This window comes from Eumetopias jubatus, unplaced genomic scaffold (genome assembly GCF_037043125.1).
Source record: "Eumetopias jubatus isolate StellerSeaLion01/CBP00866 unplaced genomic scaffold, mEumJub1_p1.0 scaffold_2, whole genome shotgun sequence".
NCBI lineage: Eukaryota > Metazoa > Chordata > Mammalia > Carnivora > Otariidae > Eumetopias > Eumetopias jubatus.
This window is the reverse complement of record NW_028274808.1, coordinates 49,847,174-49,868,123: the sequence shown is the minus strand read 5'-3', so window position 1 is coordinate 49,868,123 and position 20,950 is coordinate 49,847,174. Positions and strand designations below refer to the sequence as shown.

Genomic DNA, 20,950 nt, shown 5'->3' with positions numbered 1-20,950 from the left:
AGTGTATGGCTTTGATCTAGTCTCCTGCCTGATCACATTCTCTGCCTTTTTTTTTTCAATCTTCTTCTTTTTTCAAACAACTTGTCGTATCAATTCCTTTTATAAAATCTTTTATAATTTTCATCTTTATAGTCATCTTTCATTCCTTCATTGTATCAACCCTTATTTTGTACATATATAAGTCTTTCTTTCTTTAAAATTTTAGGAGGCACTTTTTTCTAACAGACCAAAATACGCCCAAAATCTAGTGTGTGGCACTGATCTATGCACTAGCCTGATCATTTTTGATCATATTCGGTTTTTTTTGTATTGTTCTGTTTTTGTTTTTATCTTTTTCTTTTTTTTTTCTTTCTTTTTCTTTCCCTTTCTTTTCCCCTGGTTTCAGGTCTTTTCTGATTTGTATAGAGTATATTTGCTGGGGACGTTGTTAACCTGTTAGCATTTTGTTCTCTCATTCATCTATTCTCCTCTGGACAAAATGACAAGATGAAAAAAATCACCTCAGCAAAAAGAACAAGAGATAGTACCGTCTGCCAGGGACCTACTCAATAAGGACATTAGTACGATGTCGGACCTAGAGTTCAGAATCATGACTTTAAAGATACTAGCTGGGCTTGAAAAAAGCGTGGAAGTTATTAGAGAAACCTTTCTGGAGAAAGAAAAGAACTAAAATCTAACCAAGTCGAAATCAAAAAGGCTATTAATGAGGTGCAATAAAAAATGGGGGCACTAACTGCTAGGATAAATGAGGCAGAAGAGAGAATCAGGGATATAGAAGACCAAATGATGGAAAATAAAGCGGCTGAGAAAAAGAGAGAGAAACAACTACAGGATCACAAGGGCAGAATTTGAGAGATAAGCGATACGATAAGACGAAACAACATTAGAATAATTGGGATCCCAGAAGAAGAAGAAAGAGAGAGGGGCAGAAGGTATACTGGAGCAAATAATAGCAGAGAACTTCCCTAATGTGAGGAAGGAAACAGGCATCAAAATCCAGGAGGCACAGAGAACCCCTCTCAAAATCAATAAAAATAGGTCAACACCCTGACATCTAATAATAAAACTTACGAGTCTCAGAGACAAAGAGAATATCCTGAAAGCAGCTTGGGAGAAGAGATATGTAACCTACAATGGTAGAAGTATTAGATTGGCAACAGACCTATCCACACAGACCTGGCAGGCCAGAAAGGACTGGCAAGATATCTTCAGAGCACTAAACGAGAAAAATATGCAGCCAAGAATACTATATCCAGCTAGGCTCTCATTGAAAACTGAAGGAGAGATAAAAAGCTTCCAGGACAAACAAAAACGAAAGGACTTTGCAAACACGAAACCAGCCCTCCAAGAAATATTGAAAGGGGTCCTCTAAGCAAAGAGAGAGCCTAAAAGCAGCATAGACCAGAAAGGAACACAGACAATATACAGTAACAGTCACCTTACAGGCAATACAATGGCACTAAATTCATACCTTTCAATAATTACCCTGAATGTAAATGGGCTAAATGCCCCAATCAAAAGACACAGGCTATCAGATTGGATTAAAAAACAAGACCCATCGATATGCTGTCTGCAGGAGACTCATTTTAGACCCAAAGACACCCCCAGATTGAAAGTGAGGGGGTGGAAAACCACTTACCATGCTAATGGACACCAAAAGAAAGCTGGGGTGGCAATCCTTATATCAGACAAATTAGATTTTAAAACAAAGACTGTAATAAGAGATGAGGAAGGACACTATATCCTACTTAAAGGGTCTATCCAACAAGAAGATCTAACAATTGTAAATATCTATGTCCCTAACATGGGAGCAGCCAATTATATAAGGCAATTAATAACAAAAGCAAAGAAACACATCGACAACAATACAATAATAGTGGGGGACTTTAACACCCCCCTGACTGAAATGGACAGATCATCTAAGCAAAAGATCAACAAGGAAATAAAGACTTTAAATGACACACTGGACCAAATAGACTTCACAGACATATTCAGAACATTCCATCCCAAAGCAACGGAATACACATTCTTCTCTAGTGCCCATGGAACATTCTCCAGAATTGATCACATCCTAGGTCACAAATCAGGTCTCAACCGGTACCAAAAGACTGGGATCATTCCCTGCATATTTTCAGACCACAATGCTTTGAAACTAGAACTCAATCACAAGAGGAAAGTCGGAAAGAACTCGAATACATGGAGGCTAAAGAGCATCCTACTAAAGAAGGAATGGGTCAACCAGGAAATTGAAGAAGAATTAAAAAAATTCATGGAAACCAATGAAAATGAAAACACAACTGTTCAAAATCTTTGGGATACAGCAAAGGCAGTCCTGAGAGGAAAGTATATAGCAATACAAGCCTTTCTCAAGAAACAAGAAAGGTCTCAAATACACAACCTAACCCTACACTTAAAGGAGCTGGAGAAAGAACAGCAAATAAAGCCTAAACCCAGCAGCAGAAGAGAAATAATAAAGATCAGAGCAGAAATCAATGAAATAGAAACCAAAAGAACAGTAGAACAGATCAACGAAACTAGGAGCTGGTTTTTTGAAAGAATTAACAAGATTGATAAACCCCTGGCCAGACTTATCAAAAAAAAAAAGAGAAATGACCCAAATCAACAAAATCATGAATGCAAGAGGAGAGATCACAACCAACACCAAAGAAATACAAACAATTATAAGAACTTATTATGAGCAACTCTATGCCAGCAAATTAGATAACCTAGAAGAAATGGGTGCATTCCTAGAGATGTATCAACTATCAAAATTGAACCAGGAAGAAAACAAAAGAAAGAACAAGAATCATATGATCCTCTCAATAGATGCAGAAAAAGCATTTGACAAAGTACAGCATCGTTTCTTGATCAAAACTCTTCAGAGTACAGGGATAGAGGGTACATACCTCAATATCATAAAAGCCATCTATGAAAAACCTACAGCGAATATCATTCTCAATGGGGAAAAGCTGAGAGCTTTCCCCCTAAGGTCAGGAACATGGCAGGGATGTCCACTATCACCACTGCTATTCAACATAGTATTAGAAGTCCTAGCCACAGCAATCAGATGACAAAAAGAAATCAAAGGCATCCAAATCGGCAAAGAGGAAGTCAAACTCTCACTCTTTGCAGATGATATGATACTCTATGTGGAAAACCCAAAAGACCCCACCCCAAAACTGCTAGAACTCATACAGGAATTCAGTAAAGTAGGAGGATATAAAATCAATGCACAGAAATCAGTGGCATTCCTATACACCAACAAGACAGAAGAGAGACAAATCAAGGAGTCGATCCCATTTATAATTGCACTCAAAACCATAAGATACCTAGGAATAAATTTAACCAAAGAAGCAAAGGATCTGTACTCAGAAAACTATAAAATACTCATGAAAGAAATTGAAGAAGACACAAAGAAATGGAAAAACGTTCCATGCTCATGGATTGGAAGAACAAATATTGTAAAGATGTCAATGCTACCTAGAGCAATCTACACATTCAATGCAATCCCCGTCAAAATACCATCCACTTTTTTCAAAGAAATGGAACAAATAATCCTAAAATTTGTATGGAACCAGAAGAGACCCCGAATAGCCAGAGGAATATTGAAAAAGAAAAGCAAAGCTGGCGGCATCACAATTTCAGACTTCCAGCTCTATTACAAAGCTGTCATCATCAAGACAGTATGGTACTGGCACAAAAACAGACACATAGATCAATGGAGCAGAATAGAGAGCCCAGAAATGGACCCTCAACTCTATGGTCAACTAATCTTTGACAAAGCAGGAAATAATGTCCAATGGCAAAAAGACAGTCTCTTCAACAAACGGTGTTGGGAAAATTGGACGGCCACATGCAGAAGAATGAAACTGGACCATTTTCTTACACCACACACAAAAATAGACTCCAAATGGTTGAAAGACCTAAACGTGAGACAGGAGTCCATCAAAATCCTAAAGGAGAACACAGGCAGCAACCTCTGCTCGACCTCAGCCGCAGCCACTTCTTCCTAGAAACACTGCCAAAGGCAAGGGAAGCAAGGGCAAAAATGAACTATTGGGATTTCATCAAGATAAAAAGCTTTTGCACAGCAAAAGAAACAGTCCACAAAACCAAAAGACAACCGACAGAATGGGAGAAAATATTTGCAAATGACATGTCAGATAAAGGGCTAGTATCCAAAATCTATAAAGAACTTATCAAAGTCAACACCCAAAGAACAAATAATCCAATCAAGAAGTGGGCAGAAGATATGAACAGACATTTTTCCAAAGAAGACATCCAAATGGCCAACAGGCACATGAAAAAGTGCTCAACCTCACTCGGCATCAGGGAAATCCAAATCAAAACCTCAATGAGATACCACCTCACACCCGTCAGAATGGCTAAAATTAACAAATCAGGAAACGACAGATGTTGGCAGGGATGCGGAGAAAGGGGAACCCTCCTACACTGTTGGTGGGAATGCAAGCTGGTGCAACCACTCTGGAAAACAGTATGGAGTTTCCTCAAACAGTTGAAAATAGAGCTACCATATGATCCAGGATTTGCACTACTGGGTATTTACCACAAAGATACAAATGTAGGGACCCGAAGGGGTATGTGCACCCCAATGTTTATAGCAGCAATGTCCACAATACTCAAACTGTGGAAAGAGCCAAGATGTCCCTCGACAGATGAATGGATAAAGAAGATGTGGTATATATACACAATGGAATATTATGCAGCCATCAAAAGGAATGAGATCTTGCCATTTGCAACGACGTGGATGGAACTGGAGGGTGTTATGCTGAGTGAAATAAGTCAATCAGAGAATGACATGTATCATATGACCTCACTGATATGAGGAATTCTTAATCTCAGGAAAGAAACTGAGTGTTGCTGAGCGGTGGGAGGTGGGAGGGATGGGGTGGCTGGGCGATAGACATTGGGGAGGGTATGTGCTATGGTGAGCGCTGTGAATTGTGCAAGACTGTTGAATCACAGATCTGTACTTCTGAAACAAATAATGCGACATATGTTAAGAAAAAAGAAAAAGAAGAAGATAGCAGGAGGGGAAGAATGAAGGGGAGTAAGTCGGAGGGGGAGACGAACCATGAGAGATGATAGACTCTGCAAAACAAACTGAGGGTTCTAGAGGGGAGGAGGGTGGGGGAATAGGTTAGCCTGGTGATGGGTATTAAAGAGGGCAAATTCTACGTGGAGCACTGTGTGTTATGCACAAACAATGACACTACATCAAGAATAAAAAAATAAATAAAGAAATAAAAATAAAAAAAACAAAAACAGAAACCCCCTATACAGAAATCTAGTGGTCCTATTGTAGAGTGCTGATAAGGAGAAAGGTTCTTCCCTGCTATTTTCAGTAAGTCTCTTATTATTTTAAAAATTCTACAGGCAGATGATCTGAAATTGGGCTATTATTTAGATTATGATAAAAAGCCAGGAAGAGGACAGATGCTGATTTCTACTTAGAAAGACACCCTGCTCATAAAAAACAGAAACTGAGGCTCTTATGGGCAACTGAATAGAACCGCAGGCAAGTCAGGGGCCCTCTGTGCATGTAACATTTCTAAAAAGAGATAGATATTATGAAGGCTAATGAAATAATGTGGAGAAGTGACAGAATACCAATGCTCTTTAGTTTTAAAATTGATGACGTTCCTACAGATACCAGAAAACCATGTGATTGCATAGCCGACTGTGGGAGGGGAGGCACCGCCAGGGCCCCTGAGAGTATCCTGACCTTAATGATTTGAAAGAGAATATGAAAACCTTGCTGATACTCAAACTGTGGTCTGAAGAGACGATCGGCATATGTATCACTGAGAGCTGGTTAGAAATGCAGACTCTCAAGCCCCATCCCAGACTGAATCAGAATCTGCATTCCAACAAGATCTCCAGGTGAAGCACAAGCATATTTAAAGCTTGAGAAGTACTGTGCTGAAAACACTGAGAGTGCTCTAGCAAAAGGGACCACTGAAATTTCAGGTGCTTTCAACCCACCACAGATGTGTGTGCAAGGAGTCCTGAGTCAGGCTGGCCCTCTCCTGGTACCAGGAAAGGTTGACTTCTGAACAACCACAGGTTAAACAGTTGAGAGGTAAACATTTTTTATTACAAATATCAGTATCAATCAGGTGAGCCTCATTTAGTTCCCTCTTCTTTAGTGAAATTAAAGATAACAGACGAAAATATATAAAGCTAGCCATGGTAAGAAATGTTTTACTAATCTGTCTGGAAAATGCCAAAAACCACAGCCAGACTAATGATTAAGTGAGCCTGGGTCATTACATTTTCATAATTGTAGCTGTTAATACCTGGGCAAGGGTATTGATTTATTGATTAGCAACAACTTATTGATTTAAAAAAAACGCATTTCAACTTTCGTTTTCAGAAAAGATTATTTAAAAGATCTTAAGAGAAAATAATCCGCCTTTAAGAGAGAATGTTTTCGAATGTGAGAACAAATGCTGGAGGAAAAACAACCTATATTCTGATCATGGCTTTCCTCATGTTAGCTTCTTATTGGGAACAGCAATTTTTGTAAGGATATAGTACTAAAGTGTAGGAATGAAAGGGTGTATATGTTATTTTCGCTCCATTCATACCAGAATTTCCTTTTCATGCCCACTTCCCCAATTATCTGATGTCCTAGACAAAGTATGGGGAAACTTCCAAATAGCGGAAAGCGGTTTCCCAGAAGCAAAGTTACTGAGGGCAATATTTAAGGAGCAAAGAACTCTACCTTTAAACATCTTGTACTGGCACCTGAGGTTCCATTTTAAGTTTCTGAACAACAATATTGATAGTGGCCATATTGGTTTACTTTTTCTTGGATCCTTATCACCAAATTTCATTTTCCCAGACAGAGTAACTGGGCACAAAGTGCAAGAGAAGAAATGACCATGACAACTAGTGGGACGGACAGATGACTGGTGTGACAGACAGCAAGGAAGACAGGATCCAGATTACTGGTCTTGCCACTCAGAGATGGAGTGCTTCTGAAACTATGCCACCAAAACTGCTCATAGGAATTCTGTGTTTGAGCACAAGTCTTTCACTATTATACTCTGCCCAATTGTGAATAATCATAAATAGAGGCAAGAGAGGCCTGAGATCGTTTTAATTGTGATACCAAGTTAAAAATGTGAATTAGGGCGCCTGGGTGGCTCAGCCGTTAAGCGTCTGCCTTCGGCTCAGGTCATGATCCCAGCGTCCTGGGATCGAGTCCCACATCAGGCTCCCTGCTGAGCAGGGAGCCCGCTTCTCCCTCTGCCTGCCTTTCTGCCTACTAGTGCTTCTATCTCTCTGTCAAATAAATAAATAAAAAATCTTAAAAAAAAAAAAATAAATAAAAATGTGAATGAATCATGAACCGTCTTCCCCTAGTTACCTGATATCACAGCTATTTTCCCAGATCCGTGTTCTTCTCTAGCTATTCTTTCTGCCTCCTCCATCAGCAGCATGCCAAATCCCTGGAAAGAGCAAAAGAGGTGTTAGGGAATTAAGAAGGAAAGAAGTCATTAAGAAGGGTCTGTAAAACAAAAAGGCTAATATTCAGTAGTTGCTAAAATCTGCTAAATAAGAGTGACAAAAAAAAATTATGGGGATAAGAAAAGAGAAACCATTCAATCATACCAAAAATACACTGTAGCAGACTAGGCAATAATTTTACAACAAAAGCCATCAAAAGGTATTCTGTAGATGATGTAATCTCATCACAGGAAGGGGGCAATTGTCTCTCAACTTCCCTCTCTTTTTAAATAAGCTCTAGGCAATCTCCAGGTGATTAAGTCTGGGGCATCTAGGGGCGCCTGGGTGGCTCAGTCTGTTAGACGTCTGCCTTCAGCTCAGGTCATGATCCCAGGGTCCTGGGATCGAGCTCCGCATCGGGCTCCCTGCTCAGCAGGAAGCCTGCTTCTCCCTCTCCCACTCCCCTTGCTTGTGTTCCCTCTCTCACTGTGTCTCTCTCTGTCAAATAAATTAAAAAAAAAAAAAGTCTGTGGCATCTAATCTTGTATCTGTTAGTCACCCCTCCAGTTTCTAAAAGGTTTTTGAAACCAGGCAATATTCTTAAATCACCAAGTCAGGGATTTACGCTATATCCACCATTAGTGATTTAAAAACCATTTTCTGGAAACTTGAAAAAGTGAGTTATTTATTTATTTAAGTTGTTTGTGGGGAGTGGAATAGCATTCCACTATATATCAAATTTAGCTTGCATCTATGAAGAACTTTAATATTTCACAACATCATCATTGGCTTTGATTTCATAATACATAGTTGAATCATAAGAAATTGCTGGTATTACACCATTTCTGCTTTCAAAAATAGCAATTTCATATGGTTCAATCTAATACTATATTCTACTTGATTGAGTCTCAAATTTGTCTGTCACTCCTCCCCTCTCACACCCAAAAGGTTACAACTTGGGAGAGAAAATACCCTGAACATAAAATATTAGCTCCTCGGTTTCTGTACTTGCCTTTCCCCCTTCCTCCTTCTTCTTTCACTGTCTCTTCCTCTGCCCCCTCCCTCCACCCATTCTTTTTCACTTTTCCTCCTTTGGGCAATTTCTTTCTCCTTCCTTTCCTTCCTTATTAATCTATTTTTGAGAGAGAGAGAGAGAGTGCATATGCCTGTGAGAGTGAGCAGGGTAGGGAGGTCTGGGGCGGAGGAGGGGCAGAGGGAGAGCGAGAATCTCAAGCAGGCTCCAAAATCAGCACAGAGCCCAATGCGGGGATCGTTCTCACGACCCTGAGATCATGACCTGAGCTGAAATTAAGTCAGATGCTTAACTGACTGAGCCACTGAGGCACCCCTGGGCAATTTCTTAATTACAGTCAAATAGAAATGGAATACAGCATACCTGATGCTGAAATTTAGTAGGATCTCGACTGCTCACAGGGACTACACTTCCATACACATGCAGCTCTCGAACTATGGAAACACCTCCAACCAATTCAAAACGGAAGGTTTCCTCTGAACACTTTCGTAATCGCAGGAGGCCAATCAATATGTCTTGATCTGGGTCTTCATATGATAAGAATGTTTCCCAACCACCATTTGCAACATAATCTCTCCTTACCAATTCAATCTGTTTAATAAAAATTAAAAATTTTTTAAATTAGAGAACAAAATTCATTGTTATAAGTTTATTTAGGCTAATATACTCAATTAAGGATAAAGAATGAATAATCATGAATTATGTTTCTTTTTAAAACTTGTCTACTCTCACGTATCAATGATTAAGTAAGAGTTCATGCTTAGTTCATGGAACACTATAAAAGGAAAACATATTTGAACTTCATTAACCCTGAGATTCTTGCAGAGATCTGGCTTAGTAAATGCTTCTATGTACTTAAATCTTTGATCCTCCAGGAAGAGTCTCTAAGGTAAAATTTACACATTATATCACATGTGTAGCTCTTGCGAGCACCACTGAGCCCCAGAACAGTCAGGTGGTTCAACAATTTCATTTCCTGGCCTTTACCTCTTCCACTAAAACCTGCTTTTGGGGGGAAAAATGTGTTATTGGTCACTTGTTTCTTGATGGGATTTTAAGAAAGTATGGCATCCCTTTAAAGGGATGAGCCCTTTAAAATATTCTGCCTAGTTAGTTACAAGACTAAAACATCAAAGAAAATCAAGCACTGGAAAGTAGCTTTTGGGGAAGCTCTTGTGGTAGCAATCTACAAAGGCTTTTGACTCTTAAACTCATTGTTCAAGTGGCCCTTGAATTTTGCATCTATATAAGCAATAGGTAACAGTATGCACAGAGAAACCTACATATGGTCACACCCAGACACATTCTAAAAATAGGCAGATTGTACCTGCAGTGAGGTGAACAATTCAGACTAATGCTTATGTTTCTTCTCAAACTTAATGTTTGCTAACTAACTGGATTGCAAAGGAATTTGGAAAAACAATTAACTGTGTTTGGGTCTACTTTTTTCCTCAAAAGGTCCCAAATATTAAAAATATCAATGCAGGTATCACCTAGCCTTTCTCAAATGGGGTTCCACAAGAGAGTTAACTCCCACAGGAAATGTGGCACATAGCTAGGCATTATAGGCATATAGGAAAGAAGTTAGCTCTCTGTACAAACAATAAATACTTTTGGGCATTACGCTTAAGTTTTGTGGAACCCCTGTAGATAAGGGCCCATCTATTGATTTGACTACCACCAATGGGGTAGAATTTAATAGTTGTATATGCAGAAATAAACATCACATTCGGCTCTACCTGAAGGTAGCCACTAGCTGCATGTGGCTATTTATATTTGAATTAAACATAAATAAAAATTAAAAACTCAGTTCTTCAGCTGCAGTAGCCACTTTTCAAGTGCTTACTAGTCATATGTCACTTGTGACTGGTGGCTGATACCATACTGGACGGCGCCGATTATAGAACATTTCCAACCCTGCAGAAAATTCTGGTGGATTGTGCTGATCCAGAACGAAGCTCAGACTTGGTTTTCCTAGCCTGGCTCTTCTACGATTCACCCACCCTCATATTTGCCTTTCCTGTCTTGACATCCATATGTGATTGTCAATTACACTTTGCTTAGTTTACTTATTAACTTCTAGGGATCAGTCCTATTGGTTATTAAGTGTGGGTCCAGCCTTGCCAAAACTTATGAACAGGACCCAAATTCTCTATAAAATGAAGAAACTAACCTGGTATGGCCGTACTTTGTGATGAATTTCCTGGATTCCAACCTCTCTGGTTCTTACATCTCGACACTGCCAAAAAAGGTGGAGGAGAGGGGCAAATACAAAACTGGTAACTAATTCAATTTTTATTCACACCTTTCCACCAAACCCTGGTCTCAAAATTAAGTCTGGACATAATTTACAATGAGAGAAAAACAACTAAATTTAAAAATAAAACCATCTTTAATAAATCTGAGGATGGGGGAAATAAAGTATTAAGTTAGTACAGTAATGCTTTAAAAACAAGCTCAGAATTCTGAGATCAATATATAATACTCAAAGTAAATAACATAGGTCCTAAAATCTGAAAATAGTTTTACCCAGGGGATATAACTGTACCTGAATGTACAATCCAAAACTACGTCTTCACCATCACCATGTTTGTATCATTTTAAAATGTCAAAAAGAGGGATGCTGAAAGACTGCTGTGCTTTTTTTTTTGCAGAGAAGGGCATTGTGGAAGAAAGGATGGGAGGAAGGAAGGGAGGAAAAAAGGAAGAAAAGAAGGAACCCAGAGCTATTTATTATACAGTCTGAACCACAGTCACGAGAGCATCACTAGGAGGCACAGAGCTACCTGCAGATGATACACATGCAATGCCTGGTCTCTGCAAGGCCAAGCTCATGTGATGAGACTCTCACTTCTATTCCACAACCCAGTGTGCATACTATACAGCCTGACATTTATAATTACAAAGTCCTTACAGTATTCTGTTATATGTTCTATGGTCTATTTTCCCCTACATAATAAATTGTAAAAATTATTGTCAGGATTCTAACATTTTATACCTGTGAGAAAAGATCATCCTAGGAAATGTGATGATGTCATGCAAGCTATATTACTAAAATAGCATATTTATGAAGTACTATTATATACGTATAGAATTCCATCAGAAAAATAAGAGCTCGTTATTCAGCTCTGTAAAAGCAAAGCTATTTCCATGTCCCAGGAACCAGTCCAAGATAATAATGCCTTGCTGATGTGGATTCTATGAACTCAAAAATTATATAGCAAACAAGGATCACAAGTCTCTGTAATTACAAATCTATTACATTTAGATGTTGTCTTTTATTTATTTTTTAAAAAGATATTTATTTATTTGACAGAGAGAGACACAGTGAGAGACGGAACACAAGCAGAGGGAGTGGGAAAGGAGAAGCAGACTTCCCACCAAGCAGGGAGCCTGATGTGGGACTCCATCCCAGGACCCTGGGCCCATGACCTGAGCCGAAGGCAGATGCTTAACTACTGAGCCACCCAGGTGCCCCTGATGTTGTCTTTTAGCTACAGCAGTTCTATAAAGTAGTTTGCATGTGAACAGGCCATAGTTACATGCTCTTAATGAACACCTGCATGCCTTTGGGAGGGGGGCTATGAGATAATGCCTTTTTTGGTGGGGGGAGGGTCAGAGGGTGAGGGTGAGAGAATCCCAAGCAGACTCCATGCCCAGCGTACAAGCCTGGCATGGGGCCCGATCCCAAAACCCTGAGAGCACAGGCCAAGCCAAAACCAAGAATCAGAAACTTAAATGACTGAGCCACTCAGGTGCCAGGAGAATGTTTTTTAAAAAAGCAGAGATTGGTGTGTGCTTATATTCTGATAAAGACATTGCCTATGTGAACTAGATGTCTTTGGTCTATCACTGATTTTCAGTCTTCCCAGTTTAAGAGAGGCTATCAAGGTTTAAAAGGGATACTGGGTTAAAGATGATAGCTAGATGATGAGATTATCAGGATAACCAGGCCAGGTCAGTCACTTTGGCTGTGGTAGTCTCAGAGGACAGAGGGGCTGGAAGACAAGGGCAGCTGGAAACTGGGAAGCAGAACAGGCATACAGTCTTGTTTGGTGCTTGCTATTAATTACTATAAATAATACATTTGCTATTTTTCTATTAAAGAATAAGCCAATCATGTTCACAAACTCTTCTCTGGACAAACAATTTTCTGGAACGTTTTCTCCATAATAATTTGACTGAAAGAATAATATGTCTTGGGCAAGTCCACAAACATGATATGCAATCCTCAAGACGGTGTCTCTCAAAGTGTGGTCCATGTTTAGATTGTGCATGAGAATATCCCACAGCTCCATCCCAGGCCTGGTGAATCCAAATTGCTGAAGGCAGAGCCCAGGAATCAATGCTCAGGCCTTGACCCCCACTCCTGGCTTTTTCTCTTTAGCAACTCTAAGGAGTTTCTAGGGCACTGTGAATTTATGTCATAATCACTTGACTGTGATTTAAGAGTCATCTGCAGAGACTGTCACAGATTCCTGGGCTCTTTTGTAACTTTCAGGGTCAGAAGAACGATGTTTAATAAATATCTGCGGAAGAAGTAAGTACCTGAACAAACATGGGGGTGGAGTGGGGCAAGGCACACTGAACTGTGTGGGCAACAGCATTGTTTGGTAATCATTTTACACAGTAGTAAACCTTGTTTCTTCAAATGTACACTCATATAGTCTATCACCACTAGTCAAGAACTGAACACCCACCAATACTTCAAAAGAAAGAAAAAAAGAAATACTTCAAAGTTTAAAAAAGAGAGTTGAGCACACATAGTTGGCATCTGAGTAGGTGAAAAAGCAATCCTTAAGTCAGCAAACCTATACTCCTTTGGAAGAAAGCAGAGGGGTGTAAGGGATAAGATGCAGCCTTTGCAAGCACTAGTTTCAACTTCATGTTACAGAATAAGAATGCCTTCAGTATATGAAACTTTTTGACCAAACCCGTGAGTCTGTAAGTATATATTCAAAGTGTTTTGTGTTTCAGATTACTTTGATCTTAACAGTTACGGTCAGACTCTTACCTGTATTCCAAGGTCCTTCATTCTTGCAAATGCCAGCTCTCTCAAATTACCATGCTCTACTCCTGAACTGACTAAGGGCATTGGAATATCTCTGCAAAAGAAAAACATCAGCTGTTGTAAAATATAAATCATTCTCTACAGCAGTAAGGCAGGGATATTAAAAAAAAAAAAAGGAAACAAAAACCTACAAAGCAGATCAGAAAAGCAGAATATTCTAAACAGGAAGCAAGGTACAGAGCTTCTCTGTCCCTCTTTTTCCATCCATGAAATCATGATGTTCACCTACCACTCAGGGTTTTTGTGAGAAACACCCGATGAAAATCACTTTATAAGATCACAAAGTGTAAAACAAATGTCTGATAACTATCAGTAATGATTTTTGGCTGAAGAGATATATTTGCACTCAGCAAAACAAGAAATACAACTGTCTTTTTAAATATCCAATTTGTTTAAAGAGGAGAAATAACAATTATTATCAATGCACTTCTTTATTAATAGCTTATAAACACTTGCCCATGCAGTTGCTGAATGACAAGTAACCAGGAAGCTCAAAAGCCTGGCTCAGCCAACAACTGGACTCGAAGAATACTCCCTCGCCCCTCCCAGTTTCCTAGAAATCTAAATTAGAAGTGACTCTGCATTAGAAGATTAACAGCTTGCCTAAAGATAAGAGGAGATAAATTTTATTTCCTGGCATTAATACAGCATAAAGTGCCAGGCACCAAGGAGATTTCAATCAAAAGCTGAAGTTATGAGCTTTATTTTAGTAGCCCCCAACACCCTCTTCTAGACAAAAATCAGCATCTGAAGATAAAAGTTAAAAAAAATCTGAATATGCTTAGCACATCTGTTTCCTATTCAAAGACAAGTCTCCAATTTGTTTTGTCTAATATTTGGTTCATTAGAAGAAAGATTTGAAGAATACACCAAATATCTTTTCTTCTCATTTGCTTTTGAATCAACTTGAGTCTTTTTCTTCTCTTTTTACGTATCCCTCCAAATGTTAAGTATATACAATTAGCTAATTCATCCACTTGATTCTAATGAGATATTTCTCTCTCACTCAAAAGTATCAAAAGCCAATCAATTAGCATTAAAAGCTATACACGTAAATCTATTAGGCTCTGGAAGCCAGCTGAATTTCCATTAGACATTACATAAAACAATGATAAGCCAAAATTCTTTAAGACAATGACACACCAGCAAGTTCAGAGTGAGAGTGATATTAAATAATATATTTAGAGTGATTAGTTAATATATATGGTTTACTTACAGTTTTTAGTAAAAAAAAAATTAACTTTCTATCTTTGGAACTACAATTTCTTTAAAATCAAATACATTTTATTTTTTATTTTATTTTAAATATTTTATTTATTTATTCATGAGGGACAGAGGGAGAGAGAGAGGGAGAGAGGGGGAGAGAGAGAGAGAGAGAGAGAGAGAGAGAAGCAGAGGGAGAAGCAGGCTCCCAAGGAGCAGGGAGCCCGATGCGGGACTCGATCCCAGGACTCTGGGATCATGACCTGAGCTGAAGTCAGATGCTTAACCAACTGAGCCACCCAGGCGTCCCAATTTCCTGAAATATTTTATAAATAACTCACAAATACATGTATTTTCATGACTTACAGGTAAAATTTAAAATCCTGTTATACATGACATTAATCTAATAAAATCACTGGCAATCACTGTTAGTACCCATTAAATGACAGATACATTTGATTCTTGTTACGCACTGTGCTTAAATTCTATAAAGGTGCCATGAGCACTGTATTAGCAATTCCTCAAACACTGGCCCTACAGAAAATGCAGGGTTAGGTTTCTGTGAGACTCAGTCACTTTTTCTTCAACTGATCAATACATAACCCTGTTTTATTTTATTTCTGTGTAAAGATACTTTATTTAACATATATCTGATTCATTAACAGAATATTTGTGGCTAGCAGCAGTGTAATTCATGCCTTAATGAAGCTCATCTAATATTTATTTTCTTCAGAAGGCTTACTACAGCTTTCTTGTGCTTAGGAATGCTAGACAGCAATTCAGCATTATGCTTGGGGCCGTTTTAAACAGCAAAATCAACACAAAGCACAAAAACGTGAAAAATGGGTAATTTAGTAGATTGCAAAAAGGACACCTGTTTACACAGTATCAGAACAATATCTTGTTCCTCATCAACCCTCCAACTACTAGTCTAACATGCGCCAATGACTCCTGTTTCACCATCCCTATTATGACTGTCAAACTGGTGATTATCTATCATCCCTTCTACATTTATTAGCTGGGCTTGTATTGCAAGGAAGAACTTTCTCTTCTTCATTTATTTATTCACCTATGAACTCATGGATTCCTTTTTTATTCAAAGAGTTGTAATCTGATGCTAATGTTTTTTATTTTGTTGCTTAAATTAGACTTGTCCAGTTGGTATGTATTCAGGCTGGTTTCTGGGTCCTTTTGACATGTCCTCATTCTTTGAATATTTCCTTACTTTCTGGAACAACAAGATGTTCCAGGTTTATTTTGCATGTTTGCTGCTTCAGCCCTGGAATTGGCCATTTTTCCAAGCAGCCCTAATTCCTTTTAGTGAGGAATGGTATTTAGAAATCAAGATCTAGGCACTTACTGTGCTCATTACTACTGAGGTGCCATTGCCTCCAGATTCTCTCAGTGTAAACAGCCAAGAAATTTATGTATATACATACATATTCCTATGTGCATATAGGCGTTCATATATGCACACACATAAATGTACATCTATAACTTTTCTATATGTAAATTTTAAAAATCCATGAGTTCATACTGATAGTTACAATTCTAATCCAGTGTTCAACTTTCTACCTTTCATTGTTTATAAATCTCTTCAGACAATGAGAAATCTGGCTCTTTTATCTTTAGTATATTGACTTCTTTGCTAAATCAAATTATTTGCTCAATGTAACCAATTTCCTAACTACTCAAGCTGCCATTGCTGCACTCTCTACCCTTACTCTCCATTTCTTCAGATGACAGATATGCTGTGGTCAATGCCTCCATGGCACTGCCTCCATAGGTGATGGGAAGGAGAGATGGGAAGGGAAAGGAAGACAGGCTCTCTACAAGTATTCCTAATAATGAACCGGTACTTTTAAAAGACTAAAATTTTCAAATGAAGTAAACTCTCTAAGGGACTGGTTTTATCATATAGTGTTGTTAAGCAGAATTATATGACAGAAATAATTACCAAGAGGGCTGGCTCTAGTACAACGACAACAGCTTCTTGTTATGAAATTATTAGTAATTTCAAGATGGTGAAAGCAAAGCATTAAGTCAAGTTCAAGGCCCTATGAGACTACACATGTCACATGTCCCAAAAGCTAGCTCTGATTACCATGAAGCACAAGTCAGAGACGACCTGATAATAGAGCGATTTATGATGATGCTGACAATTCATAAATATCCTTAAATTTATATCTATCACTACAAAAATGCAACATGTTTTTTTTTTTAAAGATTTTATTTATTCATTTGAGAGAGAGAGTGTGCCCATGTACAAGTTGAGCACGAGCTGGGGGGGAGGGGCAGAGGGAGAAGCAGACGCCCTGCTGAACAGGGAGTCCCGACACATGGGGCAACCCTGAGATCATAACCTGAGAGGAAGGCAGACACTTAACTGACTGAGCCACCCAGACACCCACAACGTGGTTTTAATGGTCTTTGGCAGTGACGTGCTTGGAGTATACCAGACGGGAGTTCTTCCTCATTAAGGAATATCAATGTGGCAATCTCCACTTTCAGTGATAAGGTCTTTTGCAATGAAAACAAAGGGACAGAATTCTATATATCCTGAGCATCTTCTTATGTGCAAAGTAGTCTATTAAGCAATCTGGAATATATAAAGATAAACAGACACTGTTATAGTCTTCTAGGAGCTCAAAGCCCAGGTGAGATTACTGACCATCTGAACTCCATCTAGGGAGGAGTTAAAATTATTTTTAGGTTTCTCAATTTGTTTCAATCTAGTTTTACTTTCTTGACTTGAAAAGAGATTACACTCAAGAATATTTATTCACTTTTTTATTTCAATAGGTAACATTTTAAGCTTAGAGGTGCTAATATTTGCAATTGGCTCATCAAAAACCTTTCAAAATGATGTCTAGAGCTTTTTTGGTCTGAAGGTTCTCAAGCTTCAGAAGCATGTTTTGGTTGCAAATTGGTATTCCTATTCTAATGTTTCACAGTGATTTAAATACCACCGCAAGGCAGACAGCTGTCAAAGGGCCCTCAGGCAACAGCACTTTAATGTGGCTCCATCATGTGTCTGCACAGAATTTCACATTCAATCATTCACTGCATCCTTCAGGGCCACAAAAGAGAATCATCTATTAGAATACTGCTTCATAAAAGTACCCAAAAAGATGTTACTGACTCAACGGTCATAAAATTAGAAGTGTTAAGTTATAAATTAGTTAAGAAAAGGTTGGGGAAAATGTCCAATTAAAAATACCAAGTAATCTATTAGTAAAATATAGTATTAAAAAAAAGGCCAAGTATAAAACATTGTGTTTTCACTTGAAATCTTCTCTCCTACTCTCCTTCTCTCCCCTTCTAACACCTGTCTGAAAAACAATTCCTAAAATCTCCCTGTATGTTTAGATTCACCAGTCAACACTAAGTTTACTACCTATAATTGGAAGAAGCTGTCACTAGGTGACCCTACATAGAAATAGCCAGATATCCTAAAGACACAGAACACAAAGACACATATGATTTGCCTTTATTATGGTTTAAGACAAAAATAAACTATAATTATTAAATTACCTAGATTCAACACTCTGGAAGGAGACTCTTCTCCCTTGCCAATGGTTTCTTTACCAGTTTTCTACATTCTCAGAGTTGCTCTAAAAGTTGAAAACTGAAGCTAGAAGGAACATTGCAGAGTCAAAACCATATGATTCTCTTTGCCCAAATCAGGTTTCTCAGTTACTTAACACTGTCTAAAGACCCAGTCTTTTCTTGTACACATTTGTATATAATGTTTGAGTTACCCACTAAAACCTTCTTTAGCATCTCTATTTCAAAATTTTACCATCCAGCTATCCATACAAATTTCCTTCTAGAGGTCCAGATATACCCAATTTGAGCTTTAACCAAATATAAAATAAATAAAATATAAAATATTAAGCCAAGACATGAAGCTTTTTACCAGAACACAGCTATCAGACTGTTCTTAAGCGTTCAATGTACCATGTGAACATGGCTTTTTGTCTCCCTAGGCTTCATATTTGTCCAGAAGAATGAAGATAATTCAAAAGGCCTCTGAAAGGTAAAATTGAGATTTTCTCTGAGTTATCTCAACAAAAAGCACCACCTCCTTTATGATCCAAATTCCATGACTGGAACTTATATACAAAACAGGCAACTGATGTAAGAAGAAGCACAAATAATAATCAGTTACATGAAAAAATGTTAATCTTCACTAGTAACTACAGAAATGCAAATCAAAACCCCTAGGTAAATAAAAAATGTAAGCATCTGATTCTATAGAGATTGTGATAAAACCAGTAACTACTTACTACTCTACACTGGTAGCTTATCCTAATCCCTTTGGAAAACTATATCAATATACATAGCAAAACCCACAAAATTCATTTATACTCCCCTTGTTCCAGAAAGTATATTCATCATCATCTTACTTGGTTCCCTTAGCATGAGTGATCCTTTTCCTAGATTATACTACTCTAACAGATGATTTCATCAAAAGTAAAAATGGACTTTTCTATGTACGTGGATTTTAGCTGTCATGGAGGTCAGGATAGTGGTAAAAAAAAAAAAAGAAAGTTGAAAGCAACCTAAATGTCCAACATCAGGGAACAAACAGTTTACTAAATGAGACAAATTAAAATGCTAGACTACAGTGCTGCCATTAAAATTATAACTATGAAGATTATTCTAAGTCTTTAATGAGAAATGGAACACAAAAATGCAAACAAAATATTTGCAACTGTATTCCAATCATACAAGGAAATTTTTGGAAAAATAACATAAGCCTGTTATTCAAAATACAGTATGTATTTTGAAAGTGCTTTTAAAGTAGCTTTATAGAGAACTTGTTTTGTTCATATAAATACAGTGCTTTATGACTAGAAATTAAGTAGAAAATACAAGTTCTGGATAGTTAGTAATATCTTACAAACTCTGTTGGAAAAAAAGTATAAAATCACATGCTCCGAAAGAAATGTATTGGGATCAACAAACGGTGGTACACAGAAAGACTCTCTACCTCAGCACTGTAAAAGCCTAGGCTAGAATTTCAGTGATTACTGATAACAAAAAAACAAGTCAATATAAAATAAGTTTGAATAATTTTTTACGCAGTATATAACAAGAAAGTATGCAAATAAAAATGGGTAAAAAGCAAGTTGCAAAACATAAATCTGAATGAATTCTTATGCAGGTAGCCACAGTAATAGTTCAGGAATATTCAATGCAAAATATAAGGTAATGTATTTGAAGGGATTCTGTCCATGCTTATTGGAAAACAAATGCTTTAAATTAGTGCATGGTGAGCTACATAAAACCAAAGAATTCTAATGGAAACCTGTTTAGCAATATCATGGTTAAATTAGAAATACAAAAAATAGAAAAATAAAATAGGAAGTATCCCAAAGATTTTAATCTTTAATCTAAAAAACGTAGAAAATAACCACCTTCAAAATTAAGTAAATTATCAGTCCCAAAGCCTGAAAATCTGACATCACAGGTAGACTCTGGATGACTCTCTCCACCAAAGGCATTTGCTATGTTAGGAACTGAGTCATCACCATCTTGAAATGAATTCTGAGTGTCTGAGGACATTACTAATTCCATGTTTAAAGAGATTGTACCTCTTGTTTTACAGCATTCTGTTAAGTTTTAATTCACCCACACATCTGTAAAGTAATAAAAGAGTGTGACTTCAAAATCTTAAGCCTATACCCACCCGTACCATTTGTCCTGCATAAATCTTTTAAGTGATGTATTGATAGAGAAATAGAACTGACAGTTTGGCTTCTTGGAATTAGAGCTGGGGGACACGTCTATTGCTGGATTCTCCAGAGAGAGCTCTAATGGGGTCATAATAGGAGAAGTGAGAACAGGGTTTCTTTCATCAGCCTCATGTTCGTTATCCATAATATTATGCCCTTCTCATCCTACAACCTTTGGTTGTATTAACACACATGTTCTTAATTCTTCTGGTCATGACGCCCTCACAATTTTGCTATAGAGATTGTTTTGCTGCTCTTGTTTTCTCAAAGTCTTTATTTTCTTGGTGGTAGGCCATGATAATGTCCCATGGTGATATTTCATGGCCTATAAAATTAAGCTTTTAATGTTATAGCAATGTCTCTGTTGCTTTTGACTCACTGGTTACAGCAGTAAGAAATTGAAAACTGAAAGTGAAGGGGGAGAAT

The 20,950-nt window shown here is 37.8% G+C and overlaps 1 protein-coding gene across 1 annotated transcript in view; it reads right to left on the bottom strand.

Moving 5' to 3' along the window:
* Nucleotides 1-20,950, bottom strand: part of ELP3 (elongator acetyltransferase complex subunit 3) — a 101,776-nt gene that overhangs the window by 23,086 nt on the left and 57,740 nt on the right. The window contains exons 11-14 of the mRNA XM_028114394.2: nt 13,524-13,614; nt 10,683-10,748; nt 8,873-9,100; nt 7,397-7,478 (exon numbers count right to left, since the gene is read on the bottom strand). Of these exons, the coding sequence (XP_027970195.2) occupies nt 7,397-7,478; nt 8,873-9,100; nt 10,683-10,748; nt 13,524-13,614 (467 nt within the window). The remainder of the gene's footprint in view (nt 1-7,396; nt 7,479-8,872; nt 9,101-10,682; nt 10,749-13,523; nt 13,615-20,950) is intronic.